The 26,941-nt window shown below is 42.7% G+C and overlaps 1 protein-coding gene across 1 annotated transcript in view; it reads left to right on the plus strand.

Moving 5' to 3' along the window:
- Nucleotides 1-26,941, plus strand: part of LOC146062761 (alcohol dehydrogenase 1-like) — a 94,391-nt gene that overhangs the window by 63,288 nt on the left and 4,162 nt on the right. Inside the window, exons 4-8 of the mRNA XM_083174795.1 lie at nt 6,298-6,385; nt 7,822-8,041; nt 8,255-8,515; nt 18,679-18,814; nt 24,004-24,142. Coding sequence (XP_083030921.1) covers nt 6,298-6,385; nt 7,822-8,041; nt 8,255-8,515; nt 18,679-18,814; nt 24,004-24,142 — 844 coding nt within the window. The remainder of the gene's footprint in view (nt 1-6,297; nt 6,386-7,821; nt 8,042-8,254; nt 8,516-18,678; nt 18,815-24,003; nt 24,143-26,941) is intronic.

Consider the following 26,941-nt stretch of genomic DNA (forward strand, 5'->3'; position numbering starts at 1 on the left):
TGGAGGCTGATTTCCATGTTGTGCAAGGTTCTCCGTTTGAACTTGCTACACGTGAAGTCAGTTCTGACACTGCCAGCTTAAGTCAGGAGATTCCCCCCCGGTACTTATGTAGTATCTGGGCTGCCGATTTTTTGATTGTATGCCTTAACTTAAGGCATACAATCAGATGCGATGCGATGCGATATCGCATCGCATCGCATACGACCATATCGCATGCGATGCGATGCGATGACCCGATTTTTCCATAGGATTCAATGTTAAAATGGACTGAGTCCATTTTAACATGGAATTCAATGGGAAAAAGGGGTCCTTTTCATACCCCTACTATCCAAGTGGGCATGGAGTTGGATATAAACCTGTGGCGAGCGTAGCGAGCCACCGAGCCCGAAGCGTGGCGAGAGGACGGTATTCTGTGTCCCCTCGCGGGGCTCGCTACGCTTGCCACGCTTCGGGCTCGGTGGCTCGCTACGCTCGCCACAGGTTTATATCCAACTCCATGCCCACTTGGATAGTAGGGGTATGAAAAGGACCCCTTTTCTCATTGAATTCCAGTCCATTTTAACATTGAATCCTATGGAAAAATCGGGTCCATCGCATCGCATCGCATGCGATATGGTCGGATGCGATGCGATGGACCCGATTTCAAAATCGGCAGCCCAGTTAGTACATAAGTACCGATTCCCCTAATCAGGCTGTTGCAGAAGCATCTGGAGAAAGTGAGTAGATCTTGTGGATGAAGCTTTTCATTAATTTTGCCAGGATACGTGGGTGGTCAGTCTAATAAAGTCAGAGGAATACATTTTGGCCACCATGCTGGATCCTCAGTTTCTTGTGTCTCTGTGTCCCTGTTTCTGGACACAAGTCTACAGCTGTGCAAAGACCTGCTGGTGTGTGTGTGTTTGTGTGTGTGTATGTATATATATATATATATATATATATATATATATATATATATATATATATATATATATATATATATATATATGTAGAAAATACAAACAAAGGAGCGCTCCATAGTGCAATATGTATAAGCCATTTATTTCATGCAGCTTTTAAAGTCACATTAAAATCAATGGGTAACGTACCCTAACTGACGGTTTACACAACCGCAGTGATGTACAGCATGGATTTGTGTCAACACACAGGGTGGCAGAGAGGTTACACTCACACGTCTTGGTAACAGCTTGATCGACGCTAGGCCACGCCCCAACGCGTTTCGTCATCAAAGGACTACATCAATGTTTAAGGGATCCATTCCCCTTCATCAGAATTTCCAAAACGTTAATGTAATAAAGACAAGTTTCTCATGACTTGCAAGCCTCTGCGTACTGCCTGCATAACAAACTCTAACTACAGACCAAGGTCTATCTGGAGGGCACTGGAGCAAGTAAGCCCTGGGGGCTGCAGAGTGCAGGAGTATTACGTTGTTTACAGTATATATATATATATATATAGAGAGAGAGAGAGAGAGAGAGAGAGAGAGAGAGAGAGAGAGAGAGAGAGAGAGAGAATATATATCCAAGGGCATACACAATAATTGTAGCACGGAGCACTCACCAAGGAGTAGTTTAGTAGGTATTCTTTATTTTAATCCATAAAAAGGATGTCGACATTTTGACCCTCAAGGGTCCCTTTTCCCAGAAAGCAGTAGTACGCACGTCAGTACTTCAGGCAGGATACCACCGCACTCAGCCATTCCTACGAATGAGGTGCAAACTGCACTCGCCATTCCCAGGTTGGGGTACAGGGGGCTTAACACCCACCATAATAAACTTACTCACCTTAATATACAAATAATGAACAACCAATTTATGAACTAAAACCCCATTATTTATTTACTTCATTATTTTTATATGAAGGTGAGTTAGTTTAATGTCATTATACACACACAAATAATATATTGCGCGCCTTATTCCATGGCACGGGGTGGCGCTTACCACGCCAGGAGCCACTCTGATGAGAACAGCTACATCTGTACTAACTCCTGCACGGAATCTATACTATACCTCCTTGCAGTACATACAGTAACACTGATGTTGCAGAGCCAGAGAATTTTGCATACAGTATGTAGTAAAAGACAGCCAGAAGCCGGTGTCTGTCTGGCTTTAATACAGGAGCATGAGATAGCACTGGAGCACACTCTCTCTAACAGCTGGTACTTGTAGAATTATAGGATTGACAAGCAAAGGACACTTAATTATGATAATACATTTGTTGCATATACTGTAAACTAATTATTTCACGTCCGACTGCAAACTTGCAATTTCTCCTTCAACCAGCATGGGACACTGGAATGTAGACTTTACAGTGTGTATAGAAGAGTAATAACTGTGATATGGCACTTTAAATAATTTGAGTAGTGTGTCAGCTCCTATCCTATATACCCCTCCCCAACTCAGTCTAACTTTAGTACCTGCGGAAGCAGGTCAGGATTTTGGCTTTTCCTGCTAAGCAATGTTATTTAGCTAGGGATTCTTCTAGCAGCAAGAGGACAGTGCAGCGGCTGCTCTGCCTGTTCACACATGGGGAGCTACCAGGGAGACCCCTCCACGACTATGGTTTGGGCAGGGGTCTCCGGCTCTATGGTTTGGGCAGGGGTCTCCAGTTCTAAGACCACTGTCTCTGGGATTTCTAGATACCACTGCCCACAGCGTGCCTCGCAGACCCCAACCTTACCGCACTGGCAGCATGGCAGCTTGTGAGTATGGGAACGGCACCCAGTTAGCAGGATGCCCTGCATTAAAATGCCAGTCAGTGATAGAAAAACACTATTTGAAAAAGGTGCCAGAGGACGGTCGTAAGTTATAGTGGTGTATAGCTGGTTGGGGAGATTTAGCACAATATTGTGTGTGTGCCTGTTTTTTGTAGCATTGCTATAAACCTATTAGGGCCATGGTGGCACTGTTCCCCTCTATCCTCTTTCCTGCCCTTCTCGTATCTAGCCTGTTATTCTTTCACTGTTCTTTTCTGTCAGTGTGTCTCTTCTGTCCTTATTAACAGTATAACTATGGCTGGAAAGGGTTCAAAAGCAGCTCAGAAGACAATCACTTGTACAAAATGTTATAAAAAGTTTATGCCAGATGAGTCCACAAGTTCTTAATTGTGTGCAACATGTGATTCTGATAAGCCGACCCCTAGTCAGGATACTCCTGTTTGGGCATTTCATCTCACACAGGTAATGTGTAACTTGTCTGCAGAACTGGAAGCCTGAGAGGGAATATTCCAGACTATCAGCATCCACTGACTTTAAACCAGACTGGGCCCAGGCTCTAGCTTGATCAGTAGGAGGTTTATCAAAAGTTGTAACATCCTCTAGTCTACATCATTAGGGGCCTCATGTCAATGTCTGGCCACGGAGCTTACCTGTCTGGTCCATCAGGCGGGGCCATGGTTGCCTCCAGGACTTGGTGCCTTCCTCTCACTCTCTAATGGTGTCTTCAGCATCTCTAGCGGATCATGCTGGTCACACAGGCAGCAGGGTCTGTACGCTGTGTGCCATTTTGGTGGAGTCCTCCACGTTCCAGGGCCATATACCAATCAGCTGAGCCCGGGAAATACAAATCCAGTCAGGGATCTTCACCGCTAACCTTTCAGTTAGAAGTGTCCCGAGCTCTTGCTAATCCTTGGATAAGCACCATTGATATTCTCCAGATTTAGGCTACAGTTAACCTCTTCAACCCTGGTCCATTCTATTCGGTCATTGTCAGGTTCAAGTGTGCAGTTAACCTCTTGAGCTCTGGTCCATTCTATTTTGTCATTCTCCAGATCAAGTCCGCAGTTAACCTCTTCAGGTGCAGCAGGTGAGGAGGAGCTCTTCTCATGGAGGAAGGAGAAATTACATGGGAGTCTGAGGAGGATGTCTTCTCAGCAGAGCAGGAATCAGACTTCTAGATATTGAGGTTTGATTCTGGCTGTGCACCAGATACTAAAGGTTGAGCAGTCAGAGCCAGTTCAGACCAAACAGTCTTTTTTGCTAAAAAGCAGAAATTGAATGTGGTATTCCCTAATTCAGAGGAATTAGATCAGGCATGTCCAAACTGTGGCCCTCCAGCTGTTGTGAAACTAAACAACCCATTCCAGAGGTAGTTGAGAACCTTCTTGTGGATTCTGTAGAAGGGGTTCAAGCCACAGAAACAGCTTCCTAAGAACCCTAAGTCCGCCCTAAAGCCCACTTTGTGATGTGGTTCTCTATCTCACTCTGGGGGATCTTAAAGTGGGAGCCCATCTGCAGGTGTTTCGAGTTATTGGACACAATCCTGCCATGATGCATGGGTTCAAGATTTATTCGCTCATGGGTACAAGCTGGATTTTTATTTTCCTCCAGCTCCAAGGTTTTTTTGCTATGGGTATGTCAGTTTCTGACAAGAGTGTTGTTCTGCAGGCACAACAGTATGGCACCAAGAGCTGTGCAGCCACGTGTGAAGTCAATCGGATCCTGATATGGACAGAGGAACATTCCAATGCCCTCTCGGCAATATTCATTTTGGGAGAAGCCAACTAAGTCAGCAAGACATAGACCCTCATTCTGATTAGCAAACTCACCCACACGGGGAGTTCAATAGTGAAGATCTACGCATGCGCATAAGCGAATATGCGGGTGCCCTTGGGGACTTGCATAGTCTCCAAGGTGCTCACACAAGGGGGTTGCAGGGGGCGTTCACATGCTAACACCCTGCATTTCCTGGATGTACCCACACAAACATTGAGTGCACCCAGGAAAATGCAGGTCATCCCCATGCGAACCAGGGTGGCCACCTGGCTTTTAGAGTGGCTGCCCTGGAAGGCAGGATGTCAGCTGTGGTTCAGTTGCATCCACCATTTGTTCCACTCACAAGTATGGGATTTGTTCTTTCCTTTTTGCAGTCATCATCACATAGGGTCTATGTGTATAGGACTCTTTCTTTGTGGAAAACGGATGCCTTGTTTTTCCGGTATGACTGCGTTCTGCCTGGATGGCCTGCATCAAAACAGACACTCGCAAGGTCGATTAGTTTCACTATTCCTCAAGCTTGGCTGTATCTACAGTTCATCCTGAACAGATCTGGGTGGATTCTACACGTACGGCGGCCCGTGTGGTTTCCTTAAACCAACTCTGTAGAGAGTCTACATGGTTAAGTCAACATACCTTTATCCATTTCTACAGGTTTGACACCTTTGCCGCCTCTGCTTCCCAGTGTGGCTGTGTGGAATTGCAGGGTTCTCAGCATTCTCCCATCCAGGATGGGAGCTCTGGGATGTCCCCACTGTGAAGTTTACATTTCAGTGTTCCCTGTTGGATAAAGGAGAAAACTGGATTTTGGTACATTTCTCCACATTCACAGGGGACACTGGACACATGCCCGGCGCTGTTCTTCCTGCCTGGGTGATGTTTTTTTCTGCGGTTCTGCTTTTGTTCAGTTTCCATGTCATTGTTCTGTTTAGACCTTAGGTTTATGTTTCCCTTTGCTCCTTCTCTCTTGAATTTCCAACTCCCCTCAGTACCATTTACTGAGTTGGCGAGGTGGGACCATAAATAAGGAAGAAGCTGACACACTACTCAAATTCATTTAATGTGCCACTCCCAGTTACTTCACTTCTATACCTACAGTAAAGTCTACAGTCCAGTGTCCCCTGTGGATTTGGAGAAATGGATTTAAAGGTGAGTACCAAAATTAATGGTCAGTACCAAAATCCTGTTATGCATGGTTTTCATAAGTTAAATGGGCACAGTCAAATGCAAAAGGAGCATAAATGTAGAAGAAATACAGTATGTGAAGTATTGGCAGATTTGGTTGGGTTCGGGATATTAAGTCGAAATTCACCATGTTACCATTCATAATGTTGACATGAGTATACTGACATGGTCATAATGTCGAAATTGAACATTTCAACAACTTTATCGTGACAACATTCAGCATATCGTCACTGATAAAATCTTGACCAGGCAGAAGGTCAACAGTGCTCTTAATCCTGACCCTAATTTCTTACCAAATCTCTCACTTTCTGATTCTGTCACCCTATTACATTTCTCCCTGAATTTGTTTGTCTCAATACAGTGCTACTGATGCACAATCTCCTTGCACTTCCTCCTACAGTCAGTTGAAGACTGAGATTACCATTTGAGAAATATAAAAACACATACTGTAAGAGAATAGCATGTTAGAAAAGGAAGTCGAGCAAAACAACTTAACAAGGGTGATTCATTGGTTTTAGTTTGATCATGAAAAAGCAACAATATCAGGGAGCTGGACAAGGTTTCTCAGGAAGTAAGAAAGGCAGCCATATCCATCACATTTAAGGCTTCAATTTACTTTGCAGGTGATAAGGTAATTCCACTGTTTGCTTCCCAGTGTGATCAGTGCCCCACCTGCAAAGACCCAAGAAGCAATGTTTGCCTTGCATCAAAGTAAGTAATACATTTACATACTTCATGTATAAGAAAATCCTGTTTGTATTTTTCACAGTCTTAAAATCAATTTTAATAGACTACTTTAAATAAATTTTGAAATCTAGGAGCTGTCCCTCTGTACTGGTATTGGCAGAGTTAGGAAGCCAAGAGCATGGTCAACAAAAAAATGGAGGATCATGCGCAAGCTTGTTCAGTGTGTATAGTGTGATAAAACAAAATTCTCTGAAAACACGCCCCGGTACTTATGTAAGCAAATAGCTTAGTGGGCGATTCTGCGTAAGAAAATCGCATTGCGTTTTTGTGCCGTGAGATGCATGCGATGCGATCTTACTAAGTAATTTATTCACTGCTCTCTCGCCCCGGGCTTATCACATCGCATGCCATCGCACCTCATGCAAAATCGCATGCGATCGCATGCGATTTTATAGGGTGCGATGCCATTAACTTAACTACACTGCAATGACATGCAATGAGATTTTTAGGCACCCCCCACTATCCATGTTTTCCGCGTCCCCTCGCCACGCTTCGGGCTCGGTGGATTGGCCATAGACCTTACAGGGATGATTCCGGTAGGCTGGGGCTGCTATGAGGCCACCTGTCAGCTAGTAACCTTTTTCTTTAAAGATATGGCCCTTCCTAAAGTAGCGGCCCTGTCCCCAACACAAACAACCTTAGCCGGTTCACAGAGTAGAGTACACCCCACATCAAATAATCAGGTAAGGCAGACACCCATCTATATTGACTCAGGCTTCTATTAAAGGACAGGGGCATGTGATATCTGGGGGGTGTAACAATTTCTGGGGTGTTTCTTGGCTTAACTCATGGAGGGGTAGGGAAATATGTAATATTTGTGGGATTATGGTAATGAGTTGTTTGTCTGCTAGATGGAGGTTTGGAATCTGTGTCCAGTCTCCGTGGGGGAAGGTGGGGTATTATTTGAAATGTAAAAGTCTGAGGGCCACTAGTTGGCAACGATATTGAAACCATGGCTTCTAAATAGGTGTCACGGTGCCGCCCATGTGAGGCAACTTCTACAATTTTCCCAGGGCCATTTTTAGTTCCAAATCCGCCACTGTATCCAATGTATTTTTTGTTTAAGGATATCAAAGTAATGCTAAAACCATAAGTGGTCAAACTTTAGTGGTACAGGCTCTTGTCATGCTCTTAATACAGATTTCTATGAACAGAAAATTATAACGTTTTTGTGAGTTGGAGTAACTTATTTTCTTATCATTTTATGAACCAGGTTTATAGAGTAATTGCTCTCTTACTTAAAGCTGTATTCAGTTAGAGAAATTTGAGTCAGTGTCCAAATTTTTATATGAAATTCTGTGATATCACTGGCGAAAAATTGCAGCACATAAGAGCCATAGAAGAAATCCAACAATATTGAATATGTTGCCTTGCTTATTTTGTTTTCTATCTCCAACTAGCATAGGCAGAGCTCTAGGCCACATGGCTGATGGAACCACAAGATTTACTTGCAAAGGGAAGAAAATTCATCATTTTGTAAACACCAGCACATTCACTGAATACACTGTTGTTAATATAGCGAATTGTGCTAAAATCGAAGACGAAACACCTTTGGGTAGTGTATGCCTCATAGGATGTTGCTTCTCTACCGGATATGGATCTGTTGTAAATACTGCTAAGGTACAAAATATGTGCGATTATTTATATATATATATATATAGGGAGGGGATGCTCCGTTTATCCAATATACGTTGGCTTGCTGTGTGTGCCTTCACGTGGCCACTGCGGGTCCAGGATACACTGGATATATATATACACTGATAAACTGTGTTAATCCCACCCCTCACGCTGCATGGCAACATTTAATAAATATTGTGTTTTATATTTGTACAGGTAACACCAGGATCCACATGTGCTGTGTTTGGTTTAGGTGGGGTTGGACTTGCTGTTATCATGGCCTGTAAAATATCGGGTGCATCCCGTATCATCGCAATAGATATCAACAAAGATAAGTTTGAGAAAGCGAAAGAAGTTGGAGCAACTGAGTGTATTAACCCCACGGATTCTGACAAACCTATTGCCCAGCTGCTTCTTGAACAAACTGGCGGAGGAGTAGAATACGTATTTGAATGCATTGGCAATATTGAAACTATGGTAAGTATGTAACATTATTATAACAATAGCAGTGGTAGAATGAACGGCAGTGCAGCTGTCACATTGAACTGGGGTCTACTGCAATAAAGGGGCCTGCATATGCTAAAAAGCATTGTCAGATGGCTATCCAGGTACTTATAATGGCCCAGTGATGGGTAGATTTATTACAGCAGTGCTTATTGTGCTGCTATAACACTTCCTGCTTCGCCTCATTAATGAGGCGAAGCAGGAAACGACACTGACAAGATTTATTAACATCTTGCTCTTGAAGTGGGGGAGTGCAAATACTACCCTCCGGCGATGTCCCCCTCCCGGAGACTGCGCATCACTTCAGACTGATGCACTATCTCTGCCTGACTTTCCGGCTCACTGGGCATGCGCGGGATCTCGGTACTCACGCAAGATCTCCTGCGCAGCCCAGGGCCAGCACTGTCAAAGTTGATAGCGGAAGGTGGCGTAATGGTAGATAGTACCGCCAATATGGACAGGACCGCATAGCGCCCCTGTCTTTTACCAAATGGTGGCTACTTCTTACATGGGGGAGAAGCGGTATCAGTGCACATAACGTGCGCTGATATCCCTTCTACCCCGTATCACCGGGTAATACATCTACCCCTGACTCACTAGAGTACACCAATGGCCACTGTGACATAGGACATAAGGATGAAGGAGAGCACCACCCCTCATCTCATCCAGGACTAGCCTATCCAAAAGGGACCTCGTGCTATTGGTCACACCGAGTGACATCACTGTACCAAAACAGACAGTGACCCTCATTTTTGTTTTTTGTTTCCGTTGGCTCAGATAGCGAGTACTGTACATACCAGTTCACAGAAAAGTTTAGCTGGCATAGACTATATGGCTGATTTGTATTGTGAATACATAGCTTAACCCCTTCCTGACAGAGCCAGTTTTTGCGTTCCTGACAGAGCCCTTTTTTTCAAATCTGACATGTATCACTTAAGTGGGGATAACTTTTTTTTGCTTTTACTTATCCCAGTGATTTTGAGATTGTTTTTTCGTGACACATTGTACTTCAAATTAGTGGTAAATTTGGGTCGATATAGTCTGTGTTTTTTTGTGAAAAATACCAAAATGTCGTAAAAAAATGGAAAATTTAGCAATTTGCAAAATGTTAAATTTTCTGCTTGTGAGACAAATAATCATACCACTCAAAATAGTTAATAACTAACATAGACCATATGTCTACTTTATGTTTCCATCATTATTTCAACTTCCTTTTAATTTTTTTGGACATTAGGAGGCTTACAATATGAATAGCAAATTCTCAAATTTTCAAGAAAATTTCAAACACTGATTTTTTTAGGGACCAGTTCAGTTCTGATGTGACTTTGAGGGACTTGTATGTGAGATACCCCCATAAATGATACCATTTCAAAAACTGCACCCCTCACAGTATTCAAAACAGCATTTTGGAAGTTTGTTAACCCTTTAGGTGTTTCACAGGAATTAAAACAAAGTGTAGGTGAAATTTCAAAATTTCATTTTTTTTGCAGATTTGCAATTTTAATACATTTTTCTAAGGAACACAGTACATTTTACTAGAGAAATGTGACTAAAAATTGATTCCTCCAATTCTTTTGTTTTCATAAATATCCTATATGTGGCCCTAGTGTGCACGTTGACCAAACCACAGGCTTCATAATAGAAGGAGCACCTACTTGATTTTGGAGCCTCCTTTTTATGAGATTATTTTTTAGGCACCATGTAGGTTTCTAGGCACCATAAGATGCTAAAATTTAGGAATCCCCCCACAAGTGACCCCATTTTGCAAACTACACCCCTCAGGGAATTCATCTAGGGGTATAGTGTACATTTCAAACCCCCAGGGGTTTCACCAATTGTGGTACAACTGGGCAGTGAAAATTAAAAATTACATTTTTTACACAAAAATGCAGTTCTGGCTCAAAATTTTTCATTTTCAGAAGGTATGAAGGAGAAAAAGCACCCCAAAATCTGTGCCCCAATTTCTCCCGAGTACGGCAATGCCTCACATGTGACCAAAAAATACCATTTGGGTGCATGGCAGGACTCAGAAAGGAAGGAGTGATTTTTGGATTTTGCAGCTCAGATTCTGGTGGAATGTTGGTGGGTGCTATGTTGCATTAGCAAGACCCCCCAAGCACCAATACAGTGGAATCCCCCCACAAGTGACCCCATTTTGCAAACTACACCCCTCAGGGAATTCATCTAGGGGTATAGTGTACATTTCAAACCCCCAGGGGTTTCACCAATTTTGATACAACTGGGCAGTGAAAATGAAAAATTAAATTTTTTTACACAAAAATGCAGTTCTGGCTCAAAATATTTCATTTTCATAAGGTATGAAGGAGAAAAAGCACCCCAAAATCTGTGCCCCAATTTCTCCCGAGTATGGCAATGCCTCATATGTGACCAAAAAATACCAGTTAGGTGCATGGCAGGACTCAGAAGGGAAGGAGTGATTTTTGGTGGTGGAATGTTGGTGGGTGCTATGTCGCATTAGCAAGACCCCCAAAGCACCAATACAGTGGAACCCCCCCACAAGTGACCCCATTTTGCAAACTACACCCCTCAGGGAATTCATCTAGGGGTATAGTGTACATTTCAAACCCCCAGGGGTTTCACCAATTTTGATACAACTGGGCAGTGAAAATGAAAAATTACATTTTTTTACACAAAAATGCAGTTCTGGCTCAAAATTTTTCATTTTCAGAAGGTATGAAGGAGAAAAAGCACCCCAAAATCTGTGCCCCAATTTCTCCCGAGTACGGCAATGCCTCACATGTGACCAAAAAATACCATTTGGGTGCATGGCAGGACTCAGAAGGGAAGGAGTGATTTTTGGATTTTGCAGCTCAGATTCTGGTGGAATTTTGGTGGGTGCTATGTCGCATTAGCAAGACCCCCCAAGCACCAATACAGTGGAACCCCCCCACAAGTGACCCCATTTTGCAAACTACACCCCTCAGGGAATTCATCTAGGGGTATAGTGTACATTTCAAACCCCCAGGGGTTTCACCAATTTTGATACAACTGGGCTGTGCAAATGCAAAATTACATTTTTTACACAAAAATGCAGTTCTGGCTCAAAATTTTTCATTTTCACAAGGAATGAAGGAGACAAAGCACCCCAAAATCTGTGCCCCAATTTCTCCCGAGTACGGCAATGCCTCACATGTGACCAAAAAATACCATTTGGGTGCATGGCAGGACTCAGAAAGGAAGGAGTGATTTTTGGATTTTGCAGCTCAGATTCTGGTGGAATGTTGGTGGGTGCTATGTTGCATTAGCAAGACCCCCCAAGCACCAATACAGTGGAACCCCCCCACAAGTGACCCCATTTTGCAAACTACACCCCTCAGGGAATTCATCTAGGGGTATAGTGTACATTTCAAACCCCCAGGGGTTTCACCAATTTTGATACAACTGGGCAGTGAAAATGAAAAATTACATTTTTTTACACAAAAATGCAGTTCTGGCTCAAAATTTTTCATTTTCAGAAGGTATGAAGGAGAAAAAGCACCCCAAAATCTGTGCCCCAATTTCTCCCGAGTACGGCAATGCCTCACATGTGACCAAAAAATACCATTTGGGTGCATGGCAGGACTCAGAAGGGAAGGAGTGATTTTTGGATTTTGCAGCTCAAATTCTGGTGGAATTTTGGTGGGTGCTATGTCGCATTAGCAAGACCCCCCAAGCACCAATACAGTGGAACCCCCCCACAAGTGACCCCATTTTGCAAACTACACCCCTCAGGGAATTCATCTAGGGGTATAGTGTACATTTCAAACCCCCAGGGGTTTCACCAATTTTGATACAACTGGGCTGTGCAAATGCAAAATTACATTTTTTACACAAAAATGCAGTTCTGGCTCAAAATTTTTCATTTTCACAAGGAATGAAGGAGACAAAGCACCCCAAAATCTGTGCCCCAATTTCTCCCGAGTACGGCAATGCCTCACATGTGACCAAAAAATACCATTTGGGTGCATGGCAGGACTCAGAAAGGAAGGAGTGATTTTTGGATTTTGCAGCTCAGATTCTGGTGGAATGTTGGTGGGTGCTATGTTGCATTAGCAAGACCCCCCAAGCACCAATACAGTGGAACCCCCCCACAAGTGACCCCATTTTGCAAACTACACCCCTCAGGGAATTCATCTAGGGGTATAGTGTACATTTCAAACCCCCAGGGGTTTCACCAATTTTGATACAACTGGGCAGTGAAAATGAAAAATTACATTTTTTTACACAAAAATGCAGTTCTGGCTCAAAATTTTTCATTTTCATAAGGTATGAAGGAGAAAAAGCACCCCAAAATCTGTGCCCCAATTTCTCCCGAGTATGGCAATGCCTCATATGTGACCAAAAAATACCAGTTGGGTGCATGGCAGGACTCAGAAGGGAAGGAGTGATTTTTGGTGGTGGAATGTTGGTGGGTGCTATGTCGCATTAGCAAGACCCCCAAAGCACCAATACAGTGGAACCCCCCCCACAAGTGACCCCATTTTGCAAACTACACCCCTCAGGGAATTCATCTAGGGGTATAGTGTACATTTCAAACCCCCAGGGGTTTCACCAATTTTGATACAACTGGGCAGTGAAAATGAAAAATTACATTTTTTTACACAAAAATGCAGTTCTGGCTCAAAATTTTTCATTTTCACAAGGAATGAAGGAGACAAAGCACCCCAAAATCTGTGCCCCAATTTCTCCCGAGTACGGCAATGCCTCATGTGTGCCCAAAAAGTGGCAGGACTCAGAAGGGAAGGAGTGATATTTGGATTTTGCAGCACAAATTCTGGTGGAATGTTGGTGGGTGCTATGTCGCATTAGCAAGACCCCCAAAGCACCAATACAGTGGAACCACCCCACAAGTGACCCCATTTTGCAAACTACACCCCTCAGGGAATTCATCTAGGGGTATAGTGTACATTTCAAACCCCCAGGGGTTTCACCAATTTTGATACAACTGGGCAGTGAAAATGAAAAATTACATTTTTTTACACAAAAATGCAGTTCTGGCTCAAAATTTTTCATTTTCACAAGGAATGAAGGAGACAAAGCACCCCAAAATCTGTGCCCCAATTTCTCCCGAGTACGGCAATGCCTCATGTGTGACCAAAAAGTGGCAGGACTCAGAAGGGAAGGAGTGATATTTGGATTTTGCAGCACAAATTCTGGTGGAATGTTGGTGGGTGCTATGTCGCATTAGCAAGACCCCCAAAGCACCAATACAGTGGAACCACCCCACAAGTGACCCCATTTTGCAAACTACACCCCTCAGGGAATTCATCTAGGGGTATAGTGTACATTTCAAACCCCCAGGGGTTTCACCAATTTTGATACAACTGGGCAGTGAAAATGAAAAATTACATTTTTTTACACAAAAATGCAGTTCTGGCTCAAAATTTTTCATTTTCAGAAGGTATGAAGGAGAAAAAGCACCCCAAAATCTGTGCCCCAATTTCTCCAGAGTATGGCAATGCCTCATATGTGACCAAAAAATACCAGTTGGGTGCATGGCAGGACTCAGAAGGGAAGGAGTGATTTTTGGATTTTGCAGCTCAGATTCTGGTGGAATGTTGGTGGGTGCTATGTGGCATTAGCAAGACCCCCGAAGCACGGTGAAATGATGAACCTAATAATCCATAGATGTGTGGTATATTTTAAAACACTCCTTTATACATAGGCCGGGTTTGTCGGGGCAAGTTTCACAGTGGAAAATAGTTTCCTTTCTTATTCCCTTTTTATAGCAAACTTTGCACCTTTTTTGTGTCCTGCCCTTTCTTGCAGTGGAGGGGATTTCGTTCGGAAAATGCTGCCCTGGTACAATACGGGGGCCAGTACTAGAAGTACTGGGGCCCTCTGCCTGCTGGTTCCCAAATACTAGGCCCTTTATGACTTCCTCTTGAAAGTGCATAAATGTCCCCCTCTGGCCGGTAGAACGGAATAGCACGTAAGCGTTATACAGTGTCATCTGGATGATATACACGGCCAGCTTCTTGTACCAGATTTTTGTTTTCCGCAGGGCACTGTACGGCTTCAGTACCTGATCTGAAAGATCCACTCCGCCCATGTACCTATTGTAATCCAGGATACAATTAGGTTTTGAGGTGTGGGTACTGGTACCTCGTACAGGGAAGGAGGTGGTACTGTCTCCGTGAATTGTTGTCAGTATAAGGACATCCCTCTTGTCCTTATATTTGACCAACAACATATTTTCGGTGCATATTCCCCTGCTTTCACCCCTTCTCATTACTTGGGCAATGTGCGTTTTTGGGAGGCCTCTTTGGTTCTTGCGCACAGTACCGCAAGCTGCTGTACCTCTTGAACCAAGGGCCTTAAACAGGGGGATGCTAGTGTAAAAGTTATCCACATAGAGGTGATAACCTTTATCCAGGAAGGGGTGCACTAAATCCCAGACAATTTTTCCACTAACACCTACGAGGGAGGGGGGGCATTCTGGCGGTTCAATTCTTGAATCCTTCCCTTCATATACCCTAAACCTGTGAGTGTACCCTGAGGTGCTTTCACACAGCTTATACATTTTTATGCCATACCTTGCCCTCTTACTGGGAAGGTACTGGCGGAATTTAACCCTTCCTTTAAAATGTATAAGGGACTCGTCTATGCAAATGAATTTATCTGGGATGTACATCTCTGCAAATTTGGCACTGAAATGATCAATGACCGGCCTGACTTTGAATAGCCGGTCAAAGGTGGGATCATCTCTGGGTGGGCACTGTGCATTATCGTTGTAATGCAAAAATTTAAGGATCGTCTCAAATCGAGCCCGGGGCATGGCCATACGGTAAAATGGGGTGCTGTACAGAACATCTGTACTCCAATATTGCCTAATTTCTGGCTTTTTTACTATGCCCATATGAAACACCAGACCCCAAAACGTCATCATCTCTACTGCATCTACAGGGGTCCACCTAGCAAATGATGACGTGGGGTTTTGAGCAATAAACTGCTGGGCATATAAATTAGTTTGGTCCACCATTAAATTTATAAAATCATCAGAGAAAAATCATTTGAAAAAGTCAATTTCTCTGAGACCTGTGGAATCAAATTGGATTCCTGGCATGGCCAAAAACTCAGGAACCTGGGGCTCAAAATTGTCTGGTGGTGGGGTCCATACGAGATCAATTATTGGGGGGTGGGTCTCAGCTGCTCTACGGGGGCATCTTTGAGGGGGTCCCTCATCACCAGAGGAGGAAGAGGAGCTTAAGACGAATCCTTCAAATTCCCCGCTTGCATCACTGGCTGTGTCAGAGTCAGAGGCAAGCATGGCATATGCCTCCTCCGCTGAATACATTCTTCTGGATGACTGGGATGACATTTGGGATGACATTTGGGATGCCATTTTTATTTTTGTGTTACTGGTAGTGAAATGTTTCAACAGAAGTATAGTGTAGGGGGGGGGGTACAAACTTTATTTCAACCCGGGGGGTATGTAGTGTGTAGTGTGTATGTAGTGCAGAAAAAAAAAATACTTTATACAAAAAAAAAAATTGAAGGGGTTAAAAAAAAAAAAATTGAAGGGGTTAAAAAAAAAAAAATTGAAGGGGTTAAAAAAAAAAAAAAAAAGGTCCTGCGCCAAAAATTGAGCACAGATGTTGGTCAGTAACGTCCGTCACTGAACAGCGCTCAAAGGCAACAGGAATTTGATCAAAAAAAAAAAAAAAATAGATCAACCCTGTGCCGAAAAAGATGATCAGTGATGTACGTCACTGATCAGCGCACAGTGGCCACAGGACACCCACAAAATCACAGTGTGTGTAAAAAAAAAATTAAAAAAAGACCCCACAGCACCCACAAAAAAAAAAAAAGGTGATCAGTGATGCGACACTGATTACCAGTGAGGGGCAGCAGGTGCACAACCTTTGGTGCAACTGACAGTGCAACTGGCAGGTATATATATAAAAAAAAAACACCTCTGCACCCCCAAAAAGTTGCTGATCACCTCAGATATAGTGATCAGCACAAAAGGCGGGGGCAGCAGACACAAAATTTAGCACTCTCTATCACTCTCTGTCACTATCTCTCTCTATCTCTCTATCTCTCACTATCTATCACTCTATGACACTGCAGCAGCAGCACTGACAGTTATATATATGAAAAATAACCCCTGCATCCCCAAAAAGTTGCTGGGGGTGCACAAAAGGGGGGCAGCAGACACAAAATATAGCAGTCTCTATCACTCTCTGTCACTATCTCTCTCTATCTCTCTATCTCTCACTATCTATCACTCTATGACACTGCAGCAGCAGCACTGACAGGTATATATATATATAAAAAAAAACCTGCGCCCCCAAAAAGTTGCTGATCAGTTAATTTATACTGATCAGCACAAAAGGGGGGGCAGCAGTCAGTTATATAAAAAATATATAGCACAATCTGTCACTATCTCTCTATCTCTCTCTATCTCTCTCTCTCTATCTCTCTCTATCTCTCTATCTATAACTCTATTACACTGCAGCAGCACAAAATATAGCACTCTCTGTCACTAGGCCTCTCTATCTCTCTCTATCTCTCTCTCTCTATCTCTCTATCTAATAACTCGCAGCAGCACAACACAGCACAACACAGCACAGGATGTCACAAGAAGAAGCAAGATCCAGGCAGTGATCAGGTAAGTATTTAGCAAGGTTCTGGTCAGTAAATGGCGGCAGCTGGGCACGGTGACCGCACTGCACGCAATTCCAGACCGGAATGGCGTCTGCAGTGCAGTCACCGTTAGTTTAAACCCCCCTCCATGGCTGTGATTGGTCCGTCGGTCCGACGAACCAATCACGGCCTTTGGGGGCGGGCGGGGTGAGGTGGGGTGACACCAGTGTCACCCTTACACCCCGCGGTGATTGGTGCTGTACTTTACAGCACCAATCACCTCCGATCCCGTGTCACCGGCGAACGTTATTCGCCGGTGACACAGAAAACGCTGTGAATGGCTGTTCACACTGAACAGCCAATCACAGCGATCGCCGACGGGGGGGGCGGCATCGCAGCCCCCCCTGGGCATGCAGGGACATGTCTGCTGTCAGGGACAGCAGACATCGTCCCTCTGTCACTGCGTCTCTAGACGCAGTGACAGTTTGAAGTCATGACGTATATATATGTCATGTGTCGGGAAGTACTTCCCGGCCATGACGTATATATACGTCAAATGTCGGGAAGGGGTTAATAGAAAGGACAGAAAAGTACTCTCCTAGTTGAGGCACAGGCCTACCCAAGAATATAATAAAACCTAGCTTTTAACAAAGATACATTAAAAATAAAAGAAATATCTCAGTGGAATACAAGTCTATAAACAGCCTAAAATGTGTAACAGGTGCACAAACAAACAAACAACAAAAATGGATAAAATAGGACATACAGTATGTGATTCATTCTTCTGGGAAATAGTATCAGTAAATACATCTCATGCCTGAATCAGAGGTACAATGAAGCGTAGGAGTAATTATGAGTTTGGTCGCCCCTTGGCACAGCATTATAAGCCCCCCCCCCAAAAAATGTCTTTGTGCCCCCTTCATAGAATAGAATTTGCATCTTTATAGAGTAGAATATAACATGCCTCCTCTTCCCTAGATTATAGCACATAATGTCACGTCTGCCCCTTCGCATAGTATAGAATATAATGAGCTTCCCCCTTCTTTATTGAGAATAGCCTGGTATGTGTAAAATATATACACTGCAGCTAGAACTGCCATATAAGGATTTAGTGCCCCGCCATAGTGACATAAAAGCCTTTAGTAGCAGTTACAGCAGAGTTCACACTGCAGATATTGGTTCCCCGTCCATACTGACCCCCAAGCAGTAAGTCACCCCCTAACCGACTACAAATGGGGATCTTCTCTCCATTGCTGGCAGCTGGACCTTACCCATAGACGGGTTCTGATGGGCATGAACTTCACAAGCCTAGAGCCCAAGGGGCCTCTGTGGACATTGGAATCCCACACTAACTTAAAATCCCTTGTATTGACTGTTCCAGCTATGCTTTTCCTTGCATCATGTTTGAAAAATTATAGTTAGGAGATGACTGGTTTTTATGCTCCATTTTTTCTGTTTCCAAGGCTCAGTACATTTGTCTCTGATACTAATAATTTCTCAATTTACAGTAAGTATCTGTAAAATGTTAAATTTCTTGTGTTATTCAGATTACTGCTATATATGCAAGTCATTTTGCATATGGAACTACAGTGCTAGTTGGGGTTTCGGGAAAATCAAAAACCATCACCTTTGACCCAATGATACTGATGACTGGACGCACATTGAAAAGCTCTCTCTTTGGAGGTACAGTATACTGTAGATATGTATTGTAAGATCTGCACAGCTCCCCTTTGAAAACTCAAACCATATATACAGTACAGTAGCTGTGATATTTGCATCACTCATTTGCATTGTAAAACCATACCTGCCGACATTGGATGACTGTGAGGAGGGATAATGCCCGGATTTTTGGGGGGCATTTTCACTGCTGTGGGCAGCCCCTCTGGCTGCAGGAATAGATGCGTCAATTCACGGGTGACCCCCACCCCACCCCCCACCCCGCTGCGGGACAATTCTGGCCCTGGGTGGGGAAGGTCCTGCGAAAAGCAAGACAGTTATGAGGTATGTAACACTATTCGATGCAAGCCTTGGAGAAAGATACATTGGAGAGAGCTATAGTACCTACCAACCAGCTGCTATCATTTTTTTGAAACACAACCTATATCATGGCACTTAGAAACCGATTGGCTGGTATTCTGGTATAGCTACCCTTGATAGTGTTATGGGAAATCCAATATTGACCTTTATGGTACTTATCGATTATGAAATCACCTGGCCTTTGGCAGAAAATACTTAGGTTTTCCTAACCATTACATCTTTTTTGTGGGATTGTCTTATATAAATGACTAGGTAAAAAAAGACCACAACAACTGAATATCTGATCAGTGTAACTCACAACAGTACCTTGCCTGTGTGTAGGGAGGAATTTATTTTTATTCTAAATGATATATAGTGTATCCTGGAATGCCAGAACTGTTTTTGTAAGCCACTTTTATTGCTACTGTATGTGTTACAGGGGGTGGGGACTGAGTGAGTAGATTCCAATTATTGGGAATTGGGAACCCATGCTGTGAGAGTTTTTTAGTTCTCATTGCATAAGGCTGTGGCCGGATAGGCTGTGGCCATAGTTTAGCTGTGGACTTACATTGAAGTGGGCCGTTATTAAAGTGGGAAAACTGAATCATAACTACAGCGTTATACCAGCGTTACACCAAAGTGACACTGAAGGAGACCACTATCAAAACTCTGAAACCTCCAGATCAACTTTAACAAATGTATGTGATTTACATTAGTATCTTAAAATCACTATAACTGCTAATCTGTATTTTGCCCATTGCATAACCAGTGTTATATTGTTAATGTGTTTCTAGCCTTTGCAGTACCTGTTTGAAGCTGTTTTTTTTGGGAGTATATTTTTTGGCTAGTGTTTATTTACCACAGGCTAATTTATGTCCTTTGATTAGCTGGTCATGTGACCTCAGCTGTAGGATCTCTTAATTAGACCTGGTATATCTGTTCACATAGAGGGCAGTTATCTAAGTTATAAATCTACTAAGTGAGAAATTACAAAGTGGGAATTACTCATAAAGAACAGTTAAAAGAAAAACAGTTGAAAAATATTGAACAACTTCAAGCAAGGTAAATACAATACTTATTACACAATATTACTATACTTATCAACTCTACTTTACCCTATCTCTAAGATTGTACTCCAATCACATCATGCTCACCAAACTGCTACTTCTCATTTCATTACATGGAATACTCACCAAACTTAAACCATCCTATAATCTCCCTGACACTCACCACTCAGTGCACATTGCCTCTTCCATTATTCACTCTCCTCTTCTAAACACTCACGAGCTCTGTACTTACTTCTCTACTTGTACTTTCACATCCACATCCCACCACCAATACAAAAAAACACACACATCCATCTACTGTATATCTATCTCTCCTTTCTAATCTAATTATCTGGTGACATATCACCAAACCCAGGCCCCAACCACCTGTCCCACTCAGATATTACTGGTTGTAAGTCTAGAAATGCAGCTAACCTCATAAATATCACATGCCTCCCACCACACACCAAACAACTTTAATGTGTTCTATTGAATGCACGCTCTGTTTGCAATAAATTAACATCCATCCATGACCTCTTCATCTCTCACAACTTCAACCTGATGGCCATTAAAGAAACCTGGCTCACACAATCAGACATGGCTTAGCCTGCAGCACTGTCACATGGTGGTTTCCACTTCACTCACACCTCCAGGCCTGGTAACTGTAAAGGAGGTGGGGTTGGTATATTACTGTCACAAGCCTTCACATACTCAGTTCTACCACCAGTTCCTTCACTCACATTTACATAATTTGAAGTTCACTCTTAGGGTTTTTTCCCCTTTCTCTCTGCGTGTTGCTGCTAACTATTACCCACCTGGGCTTCCCAAAACTCAATTTCTAAAAGATTTTTCTGCCTGGCTCCCCCATTTCTTATCCGCTGACATCTCCACTATCATCCTGGGTGACTTAAATATTGCTATTGACAGTCCACCATCTTTGCATGCTTCCAAACTCCTCTCTCTAACCTCCTCTCTCTGCCTCTCCCAGTGGTCCGATGCTTCTACTCACGAGGAAGGCCACTGCCTTGACCTTGTTTTCACCAGGCTGTGCTGAGTCTCTGATTTTAATAACACTCCCTTCCCTCTCTCTGATCACAAGCTCATTACCTTTTCCCTCCCCTCCATTACCCCAAGCTCACTGACACTGAAACCATGCAAGCCTACCCTAACCTGCAGAAATACTAATGCTATTCATTTTCCACAACTTTCCACCTCCCTGCGACAACAGCTCTCACTAATATCTACATTTACCTCTCCTGACTCTGCTGTTTTCCACCTCTACCAGACTCTTGAAACAGCCCTTGATGAAGTAGCTCCAGCTACCCTTTACACCCCACGTAGGCTAAGATGCCAACCGTGGCACTCCAAAACAACAAGACAACTACGAAATCAGTTACGTAAAGTAGAACGCCAATGGCGTAAATCTCGTAGTATGACTGGTTTCCTCACATATAAGACTAGCTACCACTCCTACTGCAATGCTTTGGACACTGCCAAACAAACATACTACCAATCTCTAATCTCTTCTCATGCCACCAACCCCAAATTACTTTTTAACACATTTAAGTCGCTTCTGTACCTTTCCCCTCCTCCCCCACCGGCTACCATCAGTGCACAAGAACTTGCCTCCTACTTTAAGGACAAGATTGATAACATCGGAGATGAAATGGTATGCTCCACAACCTCTAAACCTCATTATTCTCCACCTGAACCCTTTGGCACTTTCTCTTCATTTGAGCTCACAAATGAAAAAGTATCCACACTCTTCTTATCCTCCTACTCTACTACCTCGCCTCTTGATCCTATACCTGCACAAGTCATTAAAAATCTATCTCCTGTGCTTATTCCAACCTTAACTAAAATCTGCAATCTTCCTCTTGCTACTGGTACTTTTCCTTCTCTGCTCAAACATGCTGTGATTACTCCCATTCTGAATAAACACAATTCTGACCCTAACCCTTTCTCTAATTATGGTCCTATCTCTCAGCTCCCATGCCTCTCCAAGCTACTGGAGAGACATGTATACTTTTGCCTCACAAACTTTCTTAACTCTCACACCCTATTAGACCCGCTTCAGTCAGGCTTTTGGTCTCAACACTCCACTGAGACAGCACTGACTAAAGTGGTGAATGATCTTGTAACTGCTAAGTCTAAAGGCCATTACTCACTACTTATTCTTCTAGATCTGTCTGCTGCGTTTGACACTGTGGATAACACTCTTCTCTTACAAACACTATGCTCCGTAGGTCTTAATGATACAGCCCTTTCCTGGTTCACTTCTTACCTATCTGATCGCTTTTTCAGTGCTCACTTCTCTGACTCTACTTCCTCTTCACTACCTCTGTCAGTCGGAGTTCCGCAAGGCTCAGTCTTAGGTCCTCTGCTTTTCTCAATCTATACTTCCTCTCTTGGCAAACTAATCAGCTCTTTTGGATTTCAGTATCACTTATATGCAGATGATACTCAAATCTATCTATCAACCCCAGAGTTGTCACCAGTGGTTTTTGGCCGAGTCTCTGAATGTCTCTCTGCCATCTCATCTTGGATGTCTTCTTGCCAACTCAAACTCAATATTTCCAAAACAGAATTACTTATATTCCCGCCAACTAAGAACAGTCACAATCCTGACATCTCCATCGCTGTTGACAACTCGACAATCCACCCTACCCCACAAGCTCATTGCTTAGGGGTCATCCTCGACTCTAAACTTTCCTTTCTTCCCCACATTCAATCTGTCTCCAAATCATGTTACATGCATCTAAAAAACACTACTAAATCTCTTAGCCATACACTCATTATATCCCGCATGGATTATTGCAATAGTCTCCTAACTGGTCCTCCCTAGAAAAGACTCTCACCACTGCAATCCATTTTAAATGCTGCTGCTAGGCTTATCTTCCTTGCAAGACGCTCATCATCTGCTGATCCACTCTGCCAGTCCCTTCATTGGTTGCTTTTATCTTACCGTATTCAATATAAAACACTTCTACTCGCATATAAAGATATTAACCATACTGCATCAGCATATATCTCTTTACTTATCACAAAATATCTCCCATCTCGACCACTCCGCTCTGCACAAGATTTGCGTCTCTCTTCTGAACGGATCACTAGCTCCCATTCACTATTACAGGACTTTCATCGGGCTGCACCCACCCTATGGAATGTCCTTCCACGCACAATAAGACTCTCCACTAGCCTCCAAACTTTCAAGTGTTCCCTGAAAACTCACCTCTTCAGGCAAGCCTATCATATATAAGTTCTACACGCATAACCCTCTGAGGCACTTGTGTATTATACAGCTTCCCTTCTGGACTTGTAACTTGGTGGGACTGCTATGTTATTACTGATGCCTGTCCTTGTGTTTCCCTCCTATATCCCTATAGATTGTAAGCTTGCAGCAGGGCCCTCTAACCTCCAAGTCTGTCTGTTGTTACCCAGTTTGTTTTATCACTATTGTAAAGCGCAACGGAATCTGCTGCACTATATAAGAAACTGTAAATAAATAAATAATTACAGTATTCAACACAGTGTTCCATTCATATCAAGAGGTCGGAGTCAAATTTGTTGGGTAATGACAAATACCATAGATTATTTTCAGTGTCAGTGTCCAATAATAGGGCCACAAAATGAGAGAGCAAGGGTATGTCCTGGGAAAGCTATGACACGTCATCTTAAGGTTATGAAACTTATACAGCAGTTCAATTATTTAAATGCATTGATTTGACCTTGAAATACAGTAGTAATTATTCACACAGGCATGTTTTACTTTTTCTTTGAATCTGTAACTAATTCTGATTTTATTTTAAGGTCTGAAGAGTAAAGACGCTGTACCAAAGCTGGTTTCAGATTTCAATGCAAAAAAGATTGACTTGGATACATTAGTGTCACATACACTGCCTCTAGATAAAATAAATGAAGGATTTGAGCTTCTGCGCTCTGGAAAATGGTATGTATTGTTTCTGTTATTATGTCAACAGGTACAGGATAACAAAGACTGTCCCGGGTCGTCTGGGAAGCTCCCTTCCGCTGACCCAGAAGGGTAGGTAATTCTCCCGGAGTTGGCAGGAGCTCCCTGCACCACCCTGCAGCCATCCTTGAAACCTGTGCAGTAAGGCCAATGTTTGTGTCATCATAGCCCACCACTTTATAATGTTGGTAATCTGGCATGAATAGTGGTTGATGATGGAGCAATCACACATCCATACCCCAGAACCACCCACCCATTTTTCGACTATGTTTCTTGTTTCATTGAACCGGCCACCTCTCCCACATGCAACTGCCAGAAAAGTCATGAAGTATGAAGTCATAATTATATGATATCAACAATGGCAATGTCTCCAGGAGATTTTTGAATGATTGTGGGGCTAGGGTTAGGCTGTGGTTAGGGTCAGATTAGGCATACTGAGTTAAGGAAAGCACAGCCACATCTTCCACAAGCCATCTGTCAACATTACAATGACAAAATTCTCACAATGTTGACATCCTGTCCTTGTTGATATTTTGTAGGGTTTGTAGAGGAGCTAATGTTTGCATTCCCAGATGAGAAAGAAAAGATGATCTTTGTTAAGTCCAAGTTAGTGCCAGGTTGGGGTGTCCTTAAAAATTATTTCAGGGATCTAGGACGCAAGTTAAAGGCAAGGATATCCAAGGTAATTTTCGCAGTAATATTACCTGTGCTGCACGCTAGTCAAGGGAGACAGAAGGAACTTATGGAGCTTAATGCGTGGATAAAGGGATAGTGTAGGAGAAAGAGGTTCAGGTTCCTAGAGCACTGGTCTGACTTTTCAAACAGAGGCCATCTATACAGCAATGATGTATTGGACCTGAATGGAAATGGGGCGGCAGTGCTAGGAGACAAGATGCTTATAAGGTTGAAGTAGTCTTTAACTAGACATGGGGGGATACAGAAAGAAACTATGGGCTAGAATGATAGAGTCGTGAGGAGCGGGAAATCGAGAGAATGGATGTTGGAGATGGGGTGGTCGGGGAGAAAAACTAGATTTAGTAAGAAATCAGTAGAACATCAAGAACATAAACCTTGAAGGGGAAAAGTGAGAAAGTAAACTGAAATGCTTGCTGGCTAATGCAAGAAGCTTGTCAGGAAAAATTGGGGTCCTAGAAACTGTGACTGCAAGGGATGATTATAATATAATTGGTATAACAGAAGCAGGGTGCAATGAGTCACACGATTGGGCTATAAACATGGAGGGATACACCTTTTTCAGAAAAGACAGGGAAAATGGAAGGGGTGGGGGTGTGTGCCTTTATGTAAGAACAAACTTTAAACCATGTGGGAAGGAAAAGAGCTTGGGATAGCCGAGGATAATAAGGAGGTCGTATGGGCAGTGATAACTGAAAATAACTAAAAATCAAATAAACTTTTAATAGGGGTATGTTACAGACCACCTAACATTTAATGAAAGGGATGAGCTACTTTTAGACCAAATCAAAAATTCAGCAGATCACGGGCAGGTATTAATTATTGGGGAATTTAACTTTCCATCAACTGGACTAATGAGACCAGTACGTCCGTTAAAAGCAGTGGGTTCATAAACTTACTCAAGGATCAGTTTATAACACAATCGTGACGGGGCATTATTGGATTTAGTGTTAACAAATATCAATTTAGTTTCAAATACCAAAGTAATAGAACATCTGGGAAATAGTGACCACAACATGGTCTCACTAGAAATCAACTTCTGTAAATAACAACATCGAGGACCAGCTAAAATATAAAATTTTAGGAAAGCAAATTATTCAGGGAATCTTTAAAAGAAATTGAGTGGGAAGTGTTATTTGAGGGGAAAAATGCAGAGGAAATGTGGGAAACCCTAAGCAATTTACTAGAAACATTAACAATATATCCCGAAAGGCAATAAAGGTAAAATTAATAGAAACAAGCCACCATGGTTGGACAAAAAAGTAAGGACAGCAATAAATAATAAGACAAGAGCATTTACATTTTACAAGTCTAATGGGAATGAGGAGGCGTTCCATAAGTACAAAGAAGTAAATACAATTTGTAAAGGGGTTTATCAAAGTAACTAAAAGGGAAAATGAAGAGCACATAGCCCAGGGCTGGGCAATAAGCAGCCCTCTAGCTGGAGGGTTGCTTATTGCCCACCCCTGGCATAGCCATTGAGAGCAAAACCAATCCTAAGAAGTTTTTCAGATACATAAATAGCAAAATAATAATTAAAGAGAACATAGGCCCATTAACCAATATCAATGGAAATAGCTTTACTGAGGATAAGGAAAAAGCAGAACTGTTAAACACATTTTTCTCATGAGTGTCTACTATGGAGTAGCAGACAGTGGAACCCACAGGTACCATAAATGGGACAAGCCAGCTAGAACTTAAAATTTAATTGACGTCAGATGAGATAAAAAAATAGGCTCAGCAAAATCAAAACAAACAAATCCCCAGGTCCGGATGGGATTCATCCTAGGGTTCTAATGGCATTAAGGGAGGAATTAGGGAACCCTCAGTATTACATTTTTGGGAACTCATTTTCATCTGGTAAGGTGCCTAAGGACTGGAGATTAGCAGAGGTAGTACCAATATTCAAACAAGGAAAGACCCAGCAAATTATAGACCTGTGAGCTTAACTTTAATAGTGAGTCAATTATTTGAGGATATTTTAAGGGATGGTTTCCAAAACATTTCGAGCTCCATAGTATAATCAGTATTAGCCAACGTGGGTTTGTCAAAAATCGCTCATGCCAAACAAATTTATTATGCTTT

The sequence above is a fragment of the Crinia signifera genome, chromosome 1 (assembly GCF_055691185.1).
Source record: "Crinia signifera chromosome 1, ASM5569118v1, whole genome shotgun sequence".
Lineage (NCBI taxonomy): Eukaryota > Metazoa > Chordata > Amphibia > Anura > Myobatrachidae > Crinia > Crinia signifera.